This window comes from Plecotus auritus, assembly GCF_963455305.1.
Source record: "Plecotus auritus genome assembly, chromosome: 5".
Lineage (NCBI taxonomy): Eukaryota > Metazoa > Chordata > Mammalia > Chiroptera > Vespertilionidae > Plecotus > Plecotus auritus.
In genome coordinates this window covers 26314367-26328344 of record NC_137776.1, presented here as the reverse complement: position 1 = coordinate 26328344, position 13978 = coordinate 26314367, and the positions used below count along the sequence as shown (strand labels likewise).

The window sequence follows — 13978 nt, the reverse complement described above, 5'->3', positions numbered from 1 at the left end:
GACATTTTTTGAGCATGCATCTAGACTCTACCTGATGCCAGGCCAGTTGTTTGTCCATTTCACATACAGGTTGCAGGTCCTGGGCCTAGCCTGCCTGCCTTTATTTATTTATTTATTTATTTATTTATTTATTTATTTATTTATTTATTTATTTTTTATATTGATTTCAGAGAGGCAGGGAGAGGGAGAAAGACGTAGAAACTCAATGATGAGAGAGAATCATTGATCTGCTGCCTACTGGGGATGAAGCCCACAACCTGGGCATGTGTCTTATCTAGGAGTTGAACCATGACCTCTGGGTTCATAGGTTGATACTCAACCACTGAGCCACACTGGCTGGGCCCTCAGCCTACTGTTATCATCATGCAGGAGCAGACAAGCAGGTGGCCTGCTACCAATCATTTCCCAACAGAGCCACTTCCTTCCCTTCACACTTTCCAGAAATTTATCTGTGGAAGGAAAAGAAAGGGTTTTGATGAAAGAGATTGGTGTGGTGTGCATCAAAGCTTGACCAGCGAGACATTTTCGTGCAACAGTGGCAGCCTCTCCAAAGCTTGAGTCTCTTTCTGTTTCACTTCTAAAGCAGCTCATGAGCTCAAAGCCAGGGCCACAGGGGCCTGCCATGTTTATGAAGGCTCAAGGATGTTTATGACCATAAATGAGCCCATCTCAGCTTTACCGGAATAACCGTGGGCCACTTGCGTGTTTCCATTCTGCCATATTAAGTTTCGAGATGTTCTCTCTGTGGTGAAAACAGTGCTGCTAATCCACTTGTTGAATCGATGCAGACTGTAATTGACTTGGTGCCATTGGTTTTTCCCCGAAGGCTGTGGTTGCTACCCTTAAAGAATATGAGGAGAGCCCTGGTTTATGTCAACTCTAGCCACAGACTCTTGAGTTAGTTACAGATTTGGAGAATTGTGAGTGAAACAACTACTTGGCTGAAATCTCCTTTTTAGAGAAAAGGAGGGAGAAGCAGCCAGTGATTGAATCTTACATCATGTCACTGAAATGAGCCACAAGAAAACCTTTCTTGCTGAATGAAAATTTCTTGGTGTCTGCTGAATTGATTTAAATAGAAATTCCATCAGCTACTTTCTCCTGTACACTGGACAAATCAAATGCAACAACCCCATCACTTTTAGGTCTATTTGAATTCCTTTAGCCACTGAGGAGAAAAAAATTAAGTGTGATTGCTTGGTCTATAACTGAGCTCCTAGAATAAAAGTTTTTCTTTGTCCTCAGTAATACACAGTAAAGCTGTGCTGGATTCTAGTGTGAGGCCAGCGGCCTGAATCAATCCTTTATTACAGAGTTGGAATGCAATGTAAAGCTTTTTAATTTATTACTGCATTTGCAAATGGCAATATCTACAGAAATCTGAATACTTGCATATTTATTCAATTAGGGGATGAATGTGTGCTTTGTACTACAGACCCAGAAGACTGGATTCAGTCCTTACTTGTGTACTATTTTTTTTTGTTTGTTTTCTAAAAATCTGTCTCTGCAAAACAGTCTGGGTTTCATCAGAGGTGTGTATTTTTCAGTGTACAGTATAATATTTAAAAATTACTCTTGACATTTCGCTAGAGTTCAGTAAACTAGAATTTTGGAGATTAGTGATTCTATTGTCCTTACTGATCAATGGCAAAGATGGCAAATTGGGAGAACCTTGGTACACTTTGTAGAACCACAGAGTAGCCTTTCTACTTTCAGGGAATATTTCTTAGCTGCGAAATGACAGTGTAGCTAGTCCTAAACACTGCTCCAATGAGGGAGGCAAGCATTATTTAAATAAATCATTATCATTTTTTTCTCAGTTTTGTGCAGCTTGGATTAGAAAATTGAATTAAACTATTGCATCTGTTCTGAGATTTAAAAGCCCTTCATAGAGCTTATCCTCTACTTACATGACTCCATGGGAAAATTTCTAGTTAAATAACTCGTCCAGGCAGAATTTCTTGTTTTAGCCTCTGTTGATGTCACATTACTGTGTTTATACCTTGTTAAAACACATTCCACACTTTATTATAAAGTATCAATTTCTCCTTTGACTCTGAGCATCTAGAGGAATGGTACTAGGTCATAATCATCTTTGAACATCCAGAAACCAAACAGTGTCTCATAATAAAGGCTTGTTCCCCAAAGTGGGCTCCTTGGAATAGTAGTTTTGGGAAAAGAGGATTCTGAGTCAACAGTTTGGTAGATGTTACAAATTATATTCCTTTATCTTTCCGTCTCAGTATACATTAGCCTACTAAGGGCTCTGACAAGACTTGCAGTATGGAAACATGTTAGTCTAACTTGGTGTTTTCTAATTTAACTATGGAGCCCATTTGTTGAGTATCAAACTACCAAGTTTTGAGGAACATTTCCTAGGAAATGCTGAATGAAAGAAAATACAGGTAGAGACCCAACTCATGGTTTGCCTATTTCTAAAACAGTTTCCATGATTTTTTTCACAAGTGAATGTTTCTTTCTAAAAACTTGGTAGGAAAGAGTAATTTTAAAGTAGATGCTACAAACTACTTAATAATGTTTATTTAGATAAGACAGATAAGGGAGTAAGGGAAAGAAAGAGAATTCCTGTTTAGTTAATTGACTGCCGTGTGGGTGTGACTCATCCATCCAAACAAGGAGCTCCAAGGTCAAAGGCACTAGATTGCAATACTTATCAGCCCTTCACTAGCTGTGTGTCTTCAGACAACTTGCTTAAACTATGTCAATCTCAGCTTCTGTTTCATCTTCGTGTGAAACTTGGAAGATATTAAAAAGAATTGTTCTATAGAGTTATGTTGAGAAACAGGAAGTTTAAATGCTGTTTGGTCAAGTAATAATAATGTTTATTTTTATTTCATGTGAACTGAACCTCAGACAAAAACATATACTTTTGTTTGTCCCTGATAAAGAGCAAATGTGGAAACTGAATAATATCAAAGGCAGTTTCTTGGTGACTGAAATATTTTCAGGTACTATTCCACTTAGGCATTTAAAAGAACTATGGACTCAAATTGTATACATTCAGAATGAAGTGATTATAATATGCCTGGGATATGATAGTCCCCAGAAATACAATGTACAAAAATTGGTTTTGTCTGAGTAATTTGGATCCCATTAACATGAGAATCCACTGCAATGAAAATAAGAGCCAACAATCCTTTTTCCCAGAGGTCTAAGTGTGGGGAGGAGAGAGGGTGATCATATTTATTGTTTTCTTTTTCTTTTTCTTGTTTTGATTTATTGAAATACTAGAGGACTGGTGCACGAATCCGTGCACTGGGCCAGCAGCGGGGAGGGGCTCAGGAGGTTGGCCGGCCGGCTGCAGTGGGCATCATAGCAACCTGTCGTTATGGCATTCTGGTCGCTGGCTTTTTATATATATAGATAATACCACATGAACGTATTTTAAAAAACATACAGTCCAGGCCTGGCTGGTATGGCTCAGTGGTTGAGCGTCGACCTATGAACCAGGAGGTCAGGATTTGATTCTCAGTCAGAGTACTTGCCCGGGTTGCAGGCTCGACCCCCCAGTGTGGAGTGTGCAGGAGGCAGCCAATCAATGATTTCTCTCATCACCCGATGTTTCTCTCTCCCTCTTCCTCTCCCTTCCTCTCTGAAATCAATAAAAATATATTAAAAAAAAACAACAAAAACACATACAGTCCAGCTTCTATGATTCTAGATATAGGATACATCGGAAGCATGATACCTCAAAGGCAGAGGATTCTGATTTTCTAATCAGCAAAGGATAAAAGTAGCTAAAACAATAGGTACAATAGAAAGGTTTTAGAAAGTAAAGGGCAATCTTAGTAATTTTGAGTTAATCAATTGGGAAATATCCTTTTTTTAAAGCTCATTTCTATCTATCTATCTATCATCTATCTATCTATCTATTTATTTATTTTTAATTCTTTATTGTTTAAAGTATTACATATAGTATTACTTATGTCTCCCTTTTACCCATTGCCCTCCCCCTTCCCCAGCACATGCCCTCACCCCCCTACTGTCTGTGTACATTGGTTATGCTTATATGCATGCATACGAGTCCCTTGGTTGATCTCTTACCTCCCACCCCCACCCTCCCCTGCCTTCCCTCTGAAGATTGACGGTCTGCTTGATGCTTCTATGTCTCTGGAAACATCTTTTTAATCACTAAATCACAAAGACTCTATTTTGTCTGATCTGTAGGAGCAGACAATTTCTGTAGATCAGAGACCTATGTAAGTGGTCTGTTGACAGCCTACAGAGAGTTGCCTGGGCAATAGGAGGCATAGCCACCACCCGATTTATGATGAAGGACTCACGTACATTTTATTTTTTAAAAGAAAGTCTGATGGAGAGGGAGAGGAAGAGGGAAAGGGAGAGGGAGAGAGGGAGGGAGAGAGAGAGAGAGAGAGAGAGAGAGAAATACCAATCAGTTGCCTCCTGCATGCATCTGGACTGGGGGGATTGAACCCAAAACCTGGGTATGTGCCCTGACCGGGAATAGAACCATGACTTTTCGGTGCTTGTGATGACACTCAACCAACTGAGCCACACCAGCCAGGGCAACACAAGTACATTTTCAAGTGGAAAAGCAACATAACATCTTTATTGGTCCAGTGGCCCTGGAATTGGGTAAGGGAGGGAATTAAAGTAGATAGGATTTTAGATTAGTGGGTTGTAGCTTCTGGTTCTTGGAAGACTGTATGGTCAGATGTTGACCCAAATCTGTCAAGATGCTGCACGTTTCCTTGGGTCTGAAATGAATACTTATTCTTCTTTACCACAAAGCCCGTGAAACCGACCAGAAAACATTCCCTAAAGGATATGTTCATTCTTGACATCTATGCATTAAATTAGTATTACTTGGTCTGTTCAGTTGCTCATTTCTCTAAACTAAGGACATATCTTCCTTCACATGAAGAGAAGGAAAGGGATGCTTCTCTCCTATATTAGGAATTTAGTAGGTGGAATCATGACGTTGACTCTGGGCAGCCACAGACATATTTGCCTCCTTCCCACATGGTCTGGAAGAAAGAAAAAAATACCCTTGTTGAGCTGAGCAACTCTTCATCCTTAGTAGGTTGGAATGTCTGCCCTTCATGCTGTTAGGGGTTTGGGGTGGAAGGGAGATTTTAGTGGTAAGGGAATACAGTGAAGCCTGATATCCCTCTGGTTCAGAGGGGCAGAGTTGCGTCCCTTCTTTCTGAAAGGCAATGTGGATTTCTAATTCGTTATAAGGTGTTGTTTTGTTTGTTTGTTTGTGGTGAATCTCAGACAGCTGGGCAGTTAAAGTTCAGCAAGGGTTGTATTTATGAATGGTTATCAGTGGGAATAAGCCTTGTATTTTCTTGAATGCAGGTTTACTTTATGAGCAATTAGACATAAAGTTTTAAATGCCATCTCATTGAAGCATTATGGGATGCCCAAGCCCAGAGCTTTTCCCTTTCTAAATTTGTAATTTTAGGTCCCAAAGGATCAATTAATATTTAGCAAACGTGTCCTGAAGTCGTCATGAAATTAAACCAAGATATATGTTCGATTTTCCACAGTCATGTTTTCAGACAGGTTTTTGAAACGATGAAAGGTTTTAGTGCTTACCCTTTAAGGGCGCTACTGTGGTAGTGAGACATTTCCTGAGCCAAGAAGAGTTAACAGCAGGTAATGTCATTTCTCCCAGAAAGAGTTTGAGACTCTCCGTGCTAAGTGATGAATGAGGGTATCTGACCCACATCTGTTTTACATTAGAATGGAACATTGCCCTGACATAGTTAGGAGCATTTGTCAAGATTCCCTGGACAGAGCTTCTGTAAATTACATGCTGCAAATGTGTCAGGGTCAGATAAGAGGATATCATTAACTCCCTCAAGTTTACTCAGGGCTCTGTCAGTCCATTCCACTATGCTAACAGCCCACAATTTTCCTTGAGCTGTTTTGTTATATTTTTCACTCATAGAAGAAAAAAAATATGTATGCTGTCCCCTCCCCCTAATATTGCACATGTTCTTTTCTCATAAATCATATTAATTGTAGACATGGTCACAAAGCATATTAAATGCAGGCATGCGTAAATGAATTAAAACATGTGAGAATTTTATTACGGCCCATGGTGGGTTTAACATAGTCAAATACCAAATGTATTAACTGGCATACTTCCTCATTTAGGTAGAATAAGCTTTTTTTTTTTTTAAATGGGCTTTGTTTTATTGATAATAGGTGGACATAATATAATTGTTCATTATTAGCTAGAGGTAAACTGTATTCATATATATATATATATATATATATATATATATATATATATGCATGTTGCAAATCTTTTCTATGCTAATTATTCGCCTATATTTATATTTCAGGCATCAGTCCCTAAAGAATATTGCTACCAATTTAACAGCTTATCTCTAGTGAGAAATAGGTATTCTAAAGAACTGATAAAGTAGAAGTGATTCACTAATTGGCCACAGGACTGGAGATTAAAGCATATGTGTTACTTAGAGTTTAATTGAGACAGTACTTACTGAGCTCTTCACAAACAAAACTTGCAAATATATGCAACATCTGAACCACACTTGTCTGGTACACACACTTTTTCATCATGCATTAAACATAGCTACTTGTAAAATGTGAGCTAATGATTAAAATTTTAAAATAAGGGTGTATTTAGTTGGACATTTGACAGGCCCTAGGTTTCTCTCTGGTTAGGTAAAGGTCAGCCATGCCCTTCCCATAACTGGTCTGGGTGAGAAGGTCACCATACCTACCTTCAGAGAAACTTCTGCCTTTAGGCAACTTCCCTCTCGTAGCTTTCAAACCGACAGGGTCCGAAATCTAATTATTTAGATGCTAATCAAATGCAGGATAATTCCTAAGGCATTTGAATCTGAAGACAACATTTTCTGGAAAGACTGTGCTGTTCAAATGTAAGCTTTCCAGCCTCAAAGATGCAGTCGCTGAGATTTAACCATTAGATGACTTCGGTAGCACCCGTATTGGCAAAAATCATTTGGATAAACATTTGACTATATATCTTTTTTGGTTCTATAAATAAATCATATCCAAATTAAAAATATAGATAGTCAGTAAATTTGGAGGGATGAGTAGAAGGGTAAAGAAAAACAGCCTTTTCTGTCATACAAAGCTGTAATTCACAACAGTCTTCTAAAACGCAAATAAATGTATGCTATTAAATATTAACTCAGAAGAACATCTGGTGACTGAAGAACAAAAATAAATAAATAAAGACACGAACCAGGATTTTTACTAACAAAAATAGAAGTGTCTGGATGTACACCATAGTTTACTAAAGCATTTTAGATTTATGATAAGCCCTGAGCACTTTCAACTGAAGGTAAAACCATAATGCTTATGCCAAGACAAATATTTTTCAGACACATTGTTTAAATGTAGACCTTAATTTGGCCAATAGTTTTTATCTTTTATATTGAATCTTAACAATAGGAAAATTCATTCAAGAGATATATGACATGAAGCAATTCTAAAGAGTTAGCTTTTCTTGAACCGTACAATCTTCCAATCAAGATATAAACAACCTATTTGGAATTCTGAAATTTGAGAATGAGTTTAAGGAGATCTTCAGAAACTGTCTCTAATAATGTGAATGATTTCATTTTTAATTTTTAAATGGCTTATGACTCTAAGGCTTTGGATTTGTCTGTAAAGGTTATCCATAAAATTTAGAAACAGTATCTAGGAAATGTTTTTGTAGGTAACAATTTAAAAATATCTTTAATAGATTTTATTTTTTAGATGCCTCCCCTAAGAGTTGTACTCAATTAAAAGTAAAAACTAAGTTCTCACCCGGCTGGTGTTGCTCAGTGATTTAGTGTCCACATAGGAACCAGGAGGTCAAAGTTCAATTCCCAGTCAGGGCACATGCCTGGATTGTAGGCTGTATCTCCAGTAGGGGGTGTGCAGGAAGGAGGCAGCTGATCAATGATTCTCATCATTGATGTTTCTTTCCCTCTCCCCCTCTTCCTTCCTCTCTAAAATCAATAAAAATATGTTTAAAATTAAAGACTAAGAAAAACTATTTTTTTCCTCTACATTCTTTTCCCAAAGGACAGAACTGAGATTTTCATTAAAGGACAATGCTTTTCCTGGTCCTTGTACTTCCTGGATTTACCTGGCATTTAATAATGTGGTCAGTGTTCTGTAGACAGAATTGAGTAGCCCTGAGTTTCTTTTCCTTTGAAATAGTGTGTAAAAACCAGGCAATTTTGTTCCCTGCACCCAAGATAAAAAAAAAAAAAAAAAAAAAAAAAAGAAAATCAGGCAAAAAATGCCATCCCTATAGTAGAAATAACTTACTAATGGTTTATGGGGGAAAAGACACACTTTGCAACAAATTAATATTTTATTTTATGTTTTTGAATTACAATTGCCATAGGAAAAGGATATATGAAAGAAATCCTGACAATATTCTAAAAGAAAAAAAAAATATGACTGGAAGACATTCTAAAACCATATTGGGGGAATTCCAAGAAGTTCATTTATCAACTTCTTTGTGCAGCAAATATAAATTTTCATAGCTTCCCTTGAACCACATGAAATACAAAATAGCTTTTAAAGCAAAGTACATAAAAGTGAAATGGGACCCTTCCACAGAGATTTGAGGTTTTAAATTATATTAGGGGAAAGCAATATATTTTGTGTTTATGTATTCACTATTTTTCTCCAACAGAGATTTCATTTTTTAATTTTTAAATGGCAAGCTATTAAAAGATGTATATTTCTCAAGTCTTATCAGTGTGAAATATTGAAGTGAATTGCATTAGTTATAATTATTTATTTTAATTTCAGACCAACTGTAGGAAAATATTAGTGCATCTTTCCCCATCATACAGTTCGTGAGAAACAAATCACAATTACAATATATGATATTTACAGTGAGATAAGAGTTTGTGGGGGAATGTCTATCTCTCGGGCTCTATCAGGGAAGTCAAAGGGACCAAAGACAGTTGATCTCTGGTCCTCTTAATTTCTGCACATTAGCCACTGCAAGGATTGGGCTGCTGAGCTCAGAGCCATTGCTAAAGCAGGGCTGTCACTAGCTCCCCAAGTGTGACAAGTGGCAGGGCTGCTAGGAAGAGCCAACAAGCTGCTCTTCTCTTTCCTTCACCAGGCAGCCCTCCTTTCTGATTGGGTCATGCTCCCGGATGTCTTAAAGACACCGTGACCTAGAATCTTTGAGGAACTATCTTTTTATTGCCCTAGAATATGACCCTGAAAGATATCTCCCTCCTTCAATAGGTATGTTTCAAGGTCAGAGATGTAAATCCTATACACCATTCTCTTTTTAAATTTAGCAACTGCAAAAAGTTGCTCCATGAACATCATAAGCTGGTTTTTCTTCTCTTAGAATCTTCATAGTCCCCCCCCACCCCCACCCCCACCCCTGAGATCAAAGTTATTGCTGCTTTCGAAGTTATGTGAACAAGAAATATATAGCAGAGGATTAAAAATAGTTTTTCACAAAAATGTACATATAGCTAATGGGAGAGTGTGCATGTTTTGAATAAAAGTCTGCTCCTACTCTCCAACTATAACTGTACGTAGGGTATTCCATTTTTTCCTTAAAGTGACATACCATAAACTGAGTTTCAAGTATATATCTTCATGAAGGATGCATTAATTTAAAATATGATTCCTTTTTATCTAGTACTACTGGGTAATTTTCTTTATGGATTGATAGTTAAAAAATTGTTTTCTTTCCTATTTTTTTTTTTTTTTACTTAGCACAGCTTATTTACAGTAAGATATTTGTACCCTGTGTCATTAAACCCCTTTCATGAAAAAAAAATCACATTATTTTGTATTTTCAATCCTTCCTATCTATTCTTGCCCATTAGGCCAGTACACAAAGAGGTGCCTCTGATTTAAAAAGAATGCATTTGGCATCGAACAACCTCTATTTTGAAGACTCTTTTATTCTAATAGACATACATAAATTTTGGCTTGAACTAAGATGTTAAATAAATTAGTATTATCAATTGAAGTCTATGAATTTCCAAGTATGCACTGCAAAATCATCTATATATGCTCAAAGAAAGGCAAAAAAGGGAAAAAAAACCCCATACCATGTAGTTCGAAGAACACTCGGGAAGTAACTTCAATGCATTCTAGGTTACGTTCAACTTTTAGAAATGAAGTAAACTCACTATAAACTGTAGGGTAAGTCCCTCAGGGAGCCCAGGCTCCTTAGTGCCTTTCCATTCTCCGGGAGCTGTGAATCCTATGGATTCTTACTTTATTCTGTGATTTTCACTTCCCCCCAAATTTCCAATAAAACAAAACTATGCTCTCTTGCATATGATGGTTTTTTAGAATATACATAATTTTTAGAGCTTGTTAAGAAGATATTTCACCACGTAGCTCAATAAAATCTAGGAATGGCTTTAAAAGTTGGATATTATGACAAAGAAGTGGAGATGGGTAATCCACAGAAGATGGTTTCTCTCTCTCTCCTTTTCTCTCCCACTCTTTCTCTCTCTTCCTCCCTCCCTCCCTCCCTCATCTCTTGGGGCTAATGGAAGGCGGATCATTTTAAAGCTTTATTTCAAGAAGATTTTGTTTAGCTGTGAGGATTATGCATGCCCTTCCCAAAGGGTATTGTGGCCTCATTGTTTTTTGGAATGTAATTTCTGGGATGCAAGACTAGTCTCTCCCGCCTGCCTTGCTGGAACCCCTAGATCCCAGCTCCGATGGCCTGAATTTCCTTGGAGGCCTGCACAAGGCCTGGAGTCAGGCATCGGGTTTCATCACTGCCCCTCCTCCTGCTCTTCTGGGTACACTTTAAGCTTCATGTCCTTCAAACATCGTAAAACACACCAGAACTGTTATGCAATACCGGGCCATTGTGGGCCCCTGCATTTACATACGGATGTAAGCAGGTGATATTTTAGTAAGCACACGAGGCTCTACACCCAGCAGTTGATTTTTTTCCACAATTGCTTTTTGAGCCCTGCCACTGACTTGTATGAACTTGAGAAAAATCACTTCCTCTCTCGTGTGGCAGGTTTCCAGCTGCAAAATTAATTATCCACTTACTTCTGAAACAAGGTGTTGTAAGGGTCAGCGAGCTTGAGTTTGTGAAACTTGTCACCGTGCTAATCTGAAAGTTGTTCTGTTATCACAGTTTGTTTGTTTTTAAAGTTCTCTTGCTCTTTAGGGTTATTTACAAAACTGAGTGGACTTTTTATAACATGCTTGCGTTTCAGGCTTTTCATTTAACACTTATTTATAGGGAAATGTTAGTCTAGAGAAGTGGAAGACTAAGCAAGGGAAGCAGTTACTTGGAGAATCATTTACCCTTCTTCCCTCCCTCCCTCCCTTCTTCCTTCTCTTCCTTTACTCCCTCCCTACTAGGTGCTAAGCACTCTGTTAGGTGAGGCTACTTCCCTCAAATCCCTCACAGTTCAATGTAGGTGAAGTGAGGATTACAGGGTGGGAGGGGTGAGAAAAGTACAAGGAAGCCTCAGGGATGGAGCAATTACTTCTAATTACTGAAGGACGCCCAAGATAGGGAGCAACTTTCTTTTTTTTAAAATATATTTTTTATTTATTTCAGAGGGAACGAGAGATAGAAACATCAATGATGAGAGAGAATCATTGATTGGCTGCCTCCTGAACATCCCCCACTGGGGACTGAGCCAGCAACCCAGACATATGCCCTTGACAAGAATCGAATCTGGGACCTTTCAGTCCACAGGCCAAGGCTCTATCCACGGAGCCAAACCAGCTAGGGTGGGAGCAACTTTCTTGAGAGGGAACACTTTGAAAAAAGCCACAGAGATCTCAAAACACAGGAAAAGAATTTGATTTGAATTCATTTAACTTTTTTAAAAAAATAAGCAAATGCCTTATATTTAAAATCACAGGTGAAACAGATGTAATATATGGTTAGACATTATTCTATGTGAACAGATGTAATCTCCCCCTAGCTCTATCCCTGTGTCCCTCCTTCCTTTCCCCTTCTTTGAAATCCAGGTCCGATTTTATCACCAGGGGCATGGTGTAATCTCTCTCTCTTTTCCCCCTTCTTCCCCTTCCTTCTTTTTCTTTTCCCTTCCTCCCCCTATGCCCTCCCCTCTTCCTTTTTCTGAAAGGGCAGTCAGATGTTATCCTTGGGCATGATGTAATACCTCTGCTACTTTGAATTCAGGTCACCATCTTCGGGATAGCTCTTTAAAAGGAGATTTCCAAAGAAATCCAAATGGGACTTTTCCAGTTATTCTGTCAGCTGTAGGCTATGGTCCTCCTCTCAGTCTCACGCCTTCCTAATCCACCTGTTTATTTTAGGTAATGGGACTCCTGACCAACCACGGTGGGGTACCCCATCAGCCCCAGACCGATTATGCTCTCTCTCCTCTCACTGGGGGCCTGGAACCTACCACCACGGTGTCGGCCAGCTGCAGTCAGAGACTAGACCATATGAAGAGCTTGGACAGTCTGCCAACATCTCAGTCCTATTGTCCACCCACCTACAGCACCACGGGCTACAGTATGGACCCTGTCACAGGCTACCAATATGGGCAGTATGGACAAAGTAAGCCTTGGACTTTCTAGTGGGTATTTACGCCTGGAAGGGTAAAACATTCCAACTCTTCCTTAAGGAAGGGGAAGTGGCGGCCTGACTCACTCAGCCTTGCATCCCAGGATCAACTGGGGCTAAGCCGGCTGAGGTTCCAGCAAGGACTCGCTTGTATAATTATTTTCTTAACAGATGTCAACAACATCTTGCGGTTATTAATTGCTGCGATGTGAAACCTGATTGCCACTAGGTAAAACACAAGGGTTGGCCAAAATGAACTAACCCTTGGCATTAGAAACACATGTTCTTAATGAGGTCAGCTCAAGGATCATGTGGAGCATAATCTCAAAGACACAGAGTTGTGTCAAACTTGTCTCAGGAATAAAAATATTAGTCTCCATCCTTTGATACCACGGTATTAAATATGACAGTGTCAGCCTGTAGCTGATTTTGCCCCTTGCCGTGAATTGTCCCAGCATGACCTAAAGAGTTGTGTGTGTTTCCTTACAGGTGCCTTTCATTATCTCAAGCCAGATATCGCATAAGTGGACTGTCCACTTGGAGTAAAACTGGCCCTGTTTCCAGTCTCCACAGCCGAGACATGAAGAATCTCAGAAAAAAAAATATCACCCTCTCGGGGGGCAGTCTTGACAGGAGACAGGAGAATGATTGATTTTCTTTCTCCAGTAGTTGGTTTCAAATTCTTTTGAACATGCTGGACAAAAGCCGTGGAGAAAAGGAAGACCCAGATCAGTAAAGACAAATGCAACATTTTAAGGCAATGATTTAACATGGCTACATATCAAATATCCCAACATTTAGTGCTGATCATCAAGGAGCTAAAACATTCCATTTGTGTGTGTGCACATGTATGTGTGTGTGCATGTGTGCACGTGTGTGTGTGTGTGTGTGTGTGTGTGAGAGAGAGAGAGAGAGAGAGAGAGAGATATCTGGATTGGTTCAGGCAAGCAGAATGTTCTAAAATATAGTCAGAGAATTCTCTAAAGTATAACCTTGATGTCCAATGCTGACACTTCTACAACTTTTAAGCTGCTCACTTAATGAAGCAGGCACGGAGGAATCCTTGACTTTTACACACTGGAAATTGATAGACAAATAAATGCCACCGTTTTTAGGAAGATAGACTAGCTATAAAGGACCTCCCAAATAAATTATTTGTTCTCTTATCCTCACTTGTACTTCAGTTGTTACTAAAGGTCCCAGAAGGACACGTCTTGCTAATAGGATCTGGGATAAGAGGAGGAAAAGCCGGTTTTCTTTCCCAGCATGGGAGAGGTGTGTGTGGTTTTCGCAATTCAGTTTCACGTGGAAGCCTACCTGGGCGGGGAGGGGGAGGAGAAGCGAGTGCATTCCCACAGCTGCTTATCAGTGTGCAATACTGTGTACCTCACGGACGCCTTGGCGATGCCAGGGTCATAGATACAG

The 13978-nt window shown here is 39.1% G+C and overlaps 1 protein-coding gene across 2 annotated transcripts in view; it reads left to right on the top strand.

Moving 5' to 3' along the window:
- PAX3 (paired box 3) overlaps nt 1–13289 on the top strand; it is a gene marked incomplete at its 3' end in the record, with an annotated part of 92015 nt that extends 78726 nt beyond the window's left edge. Inside the window, exons 8-10 of one of the 2 annotated variants that reach the window (XM_080669979.1) lie at nt 12301–12547; nt 13043–13073; nt 13223–13289. In XM_080669979.1, the coding sequence (XP_080526105.1) occupies nt 12301–12547; nt 13043–13073; nt 13223–13289 (345 nt within the window). Of the gene's footprint in view, nt 1–12300; nt 12548–13042; nt 13078–13222 lie in introns of those variants that run through there. The other variant, XM_080669980.1, reaches the window with a different exon arrangement.
- Nucleotides 13290–13978: the final 689 nt, after the last annotated feature.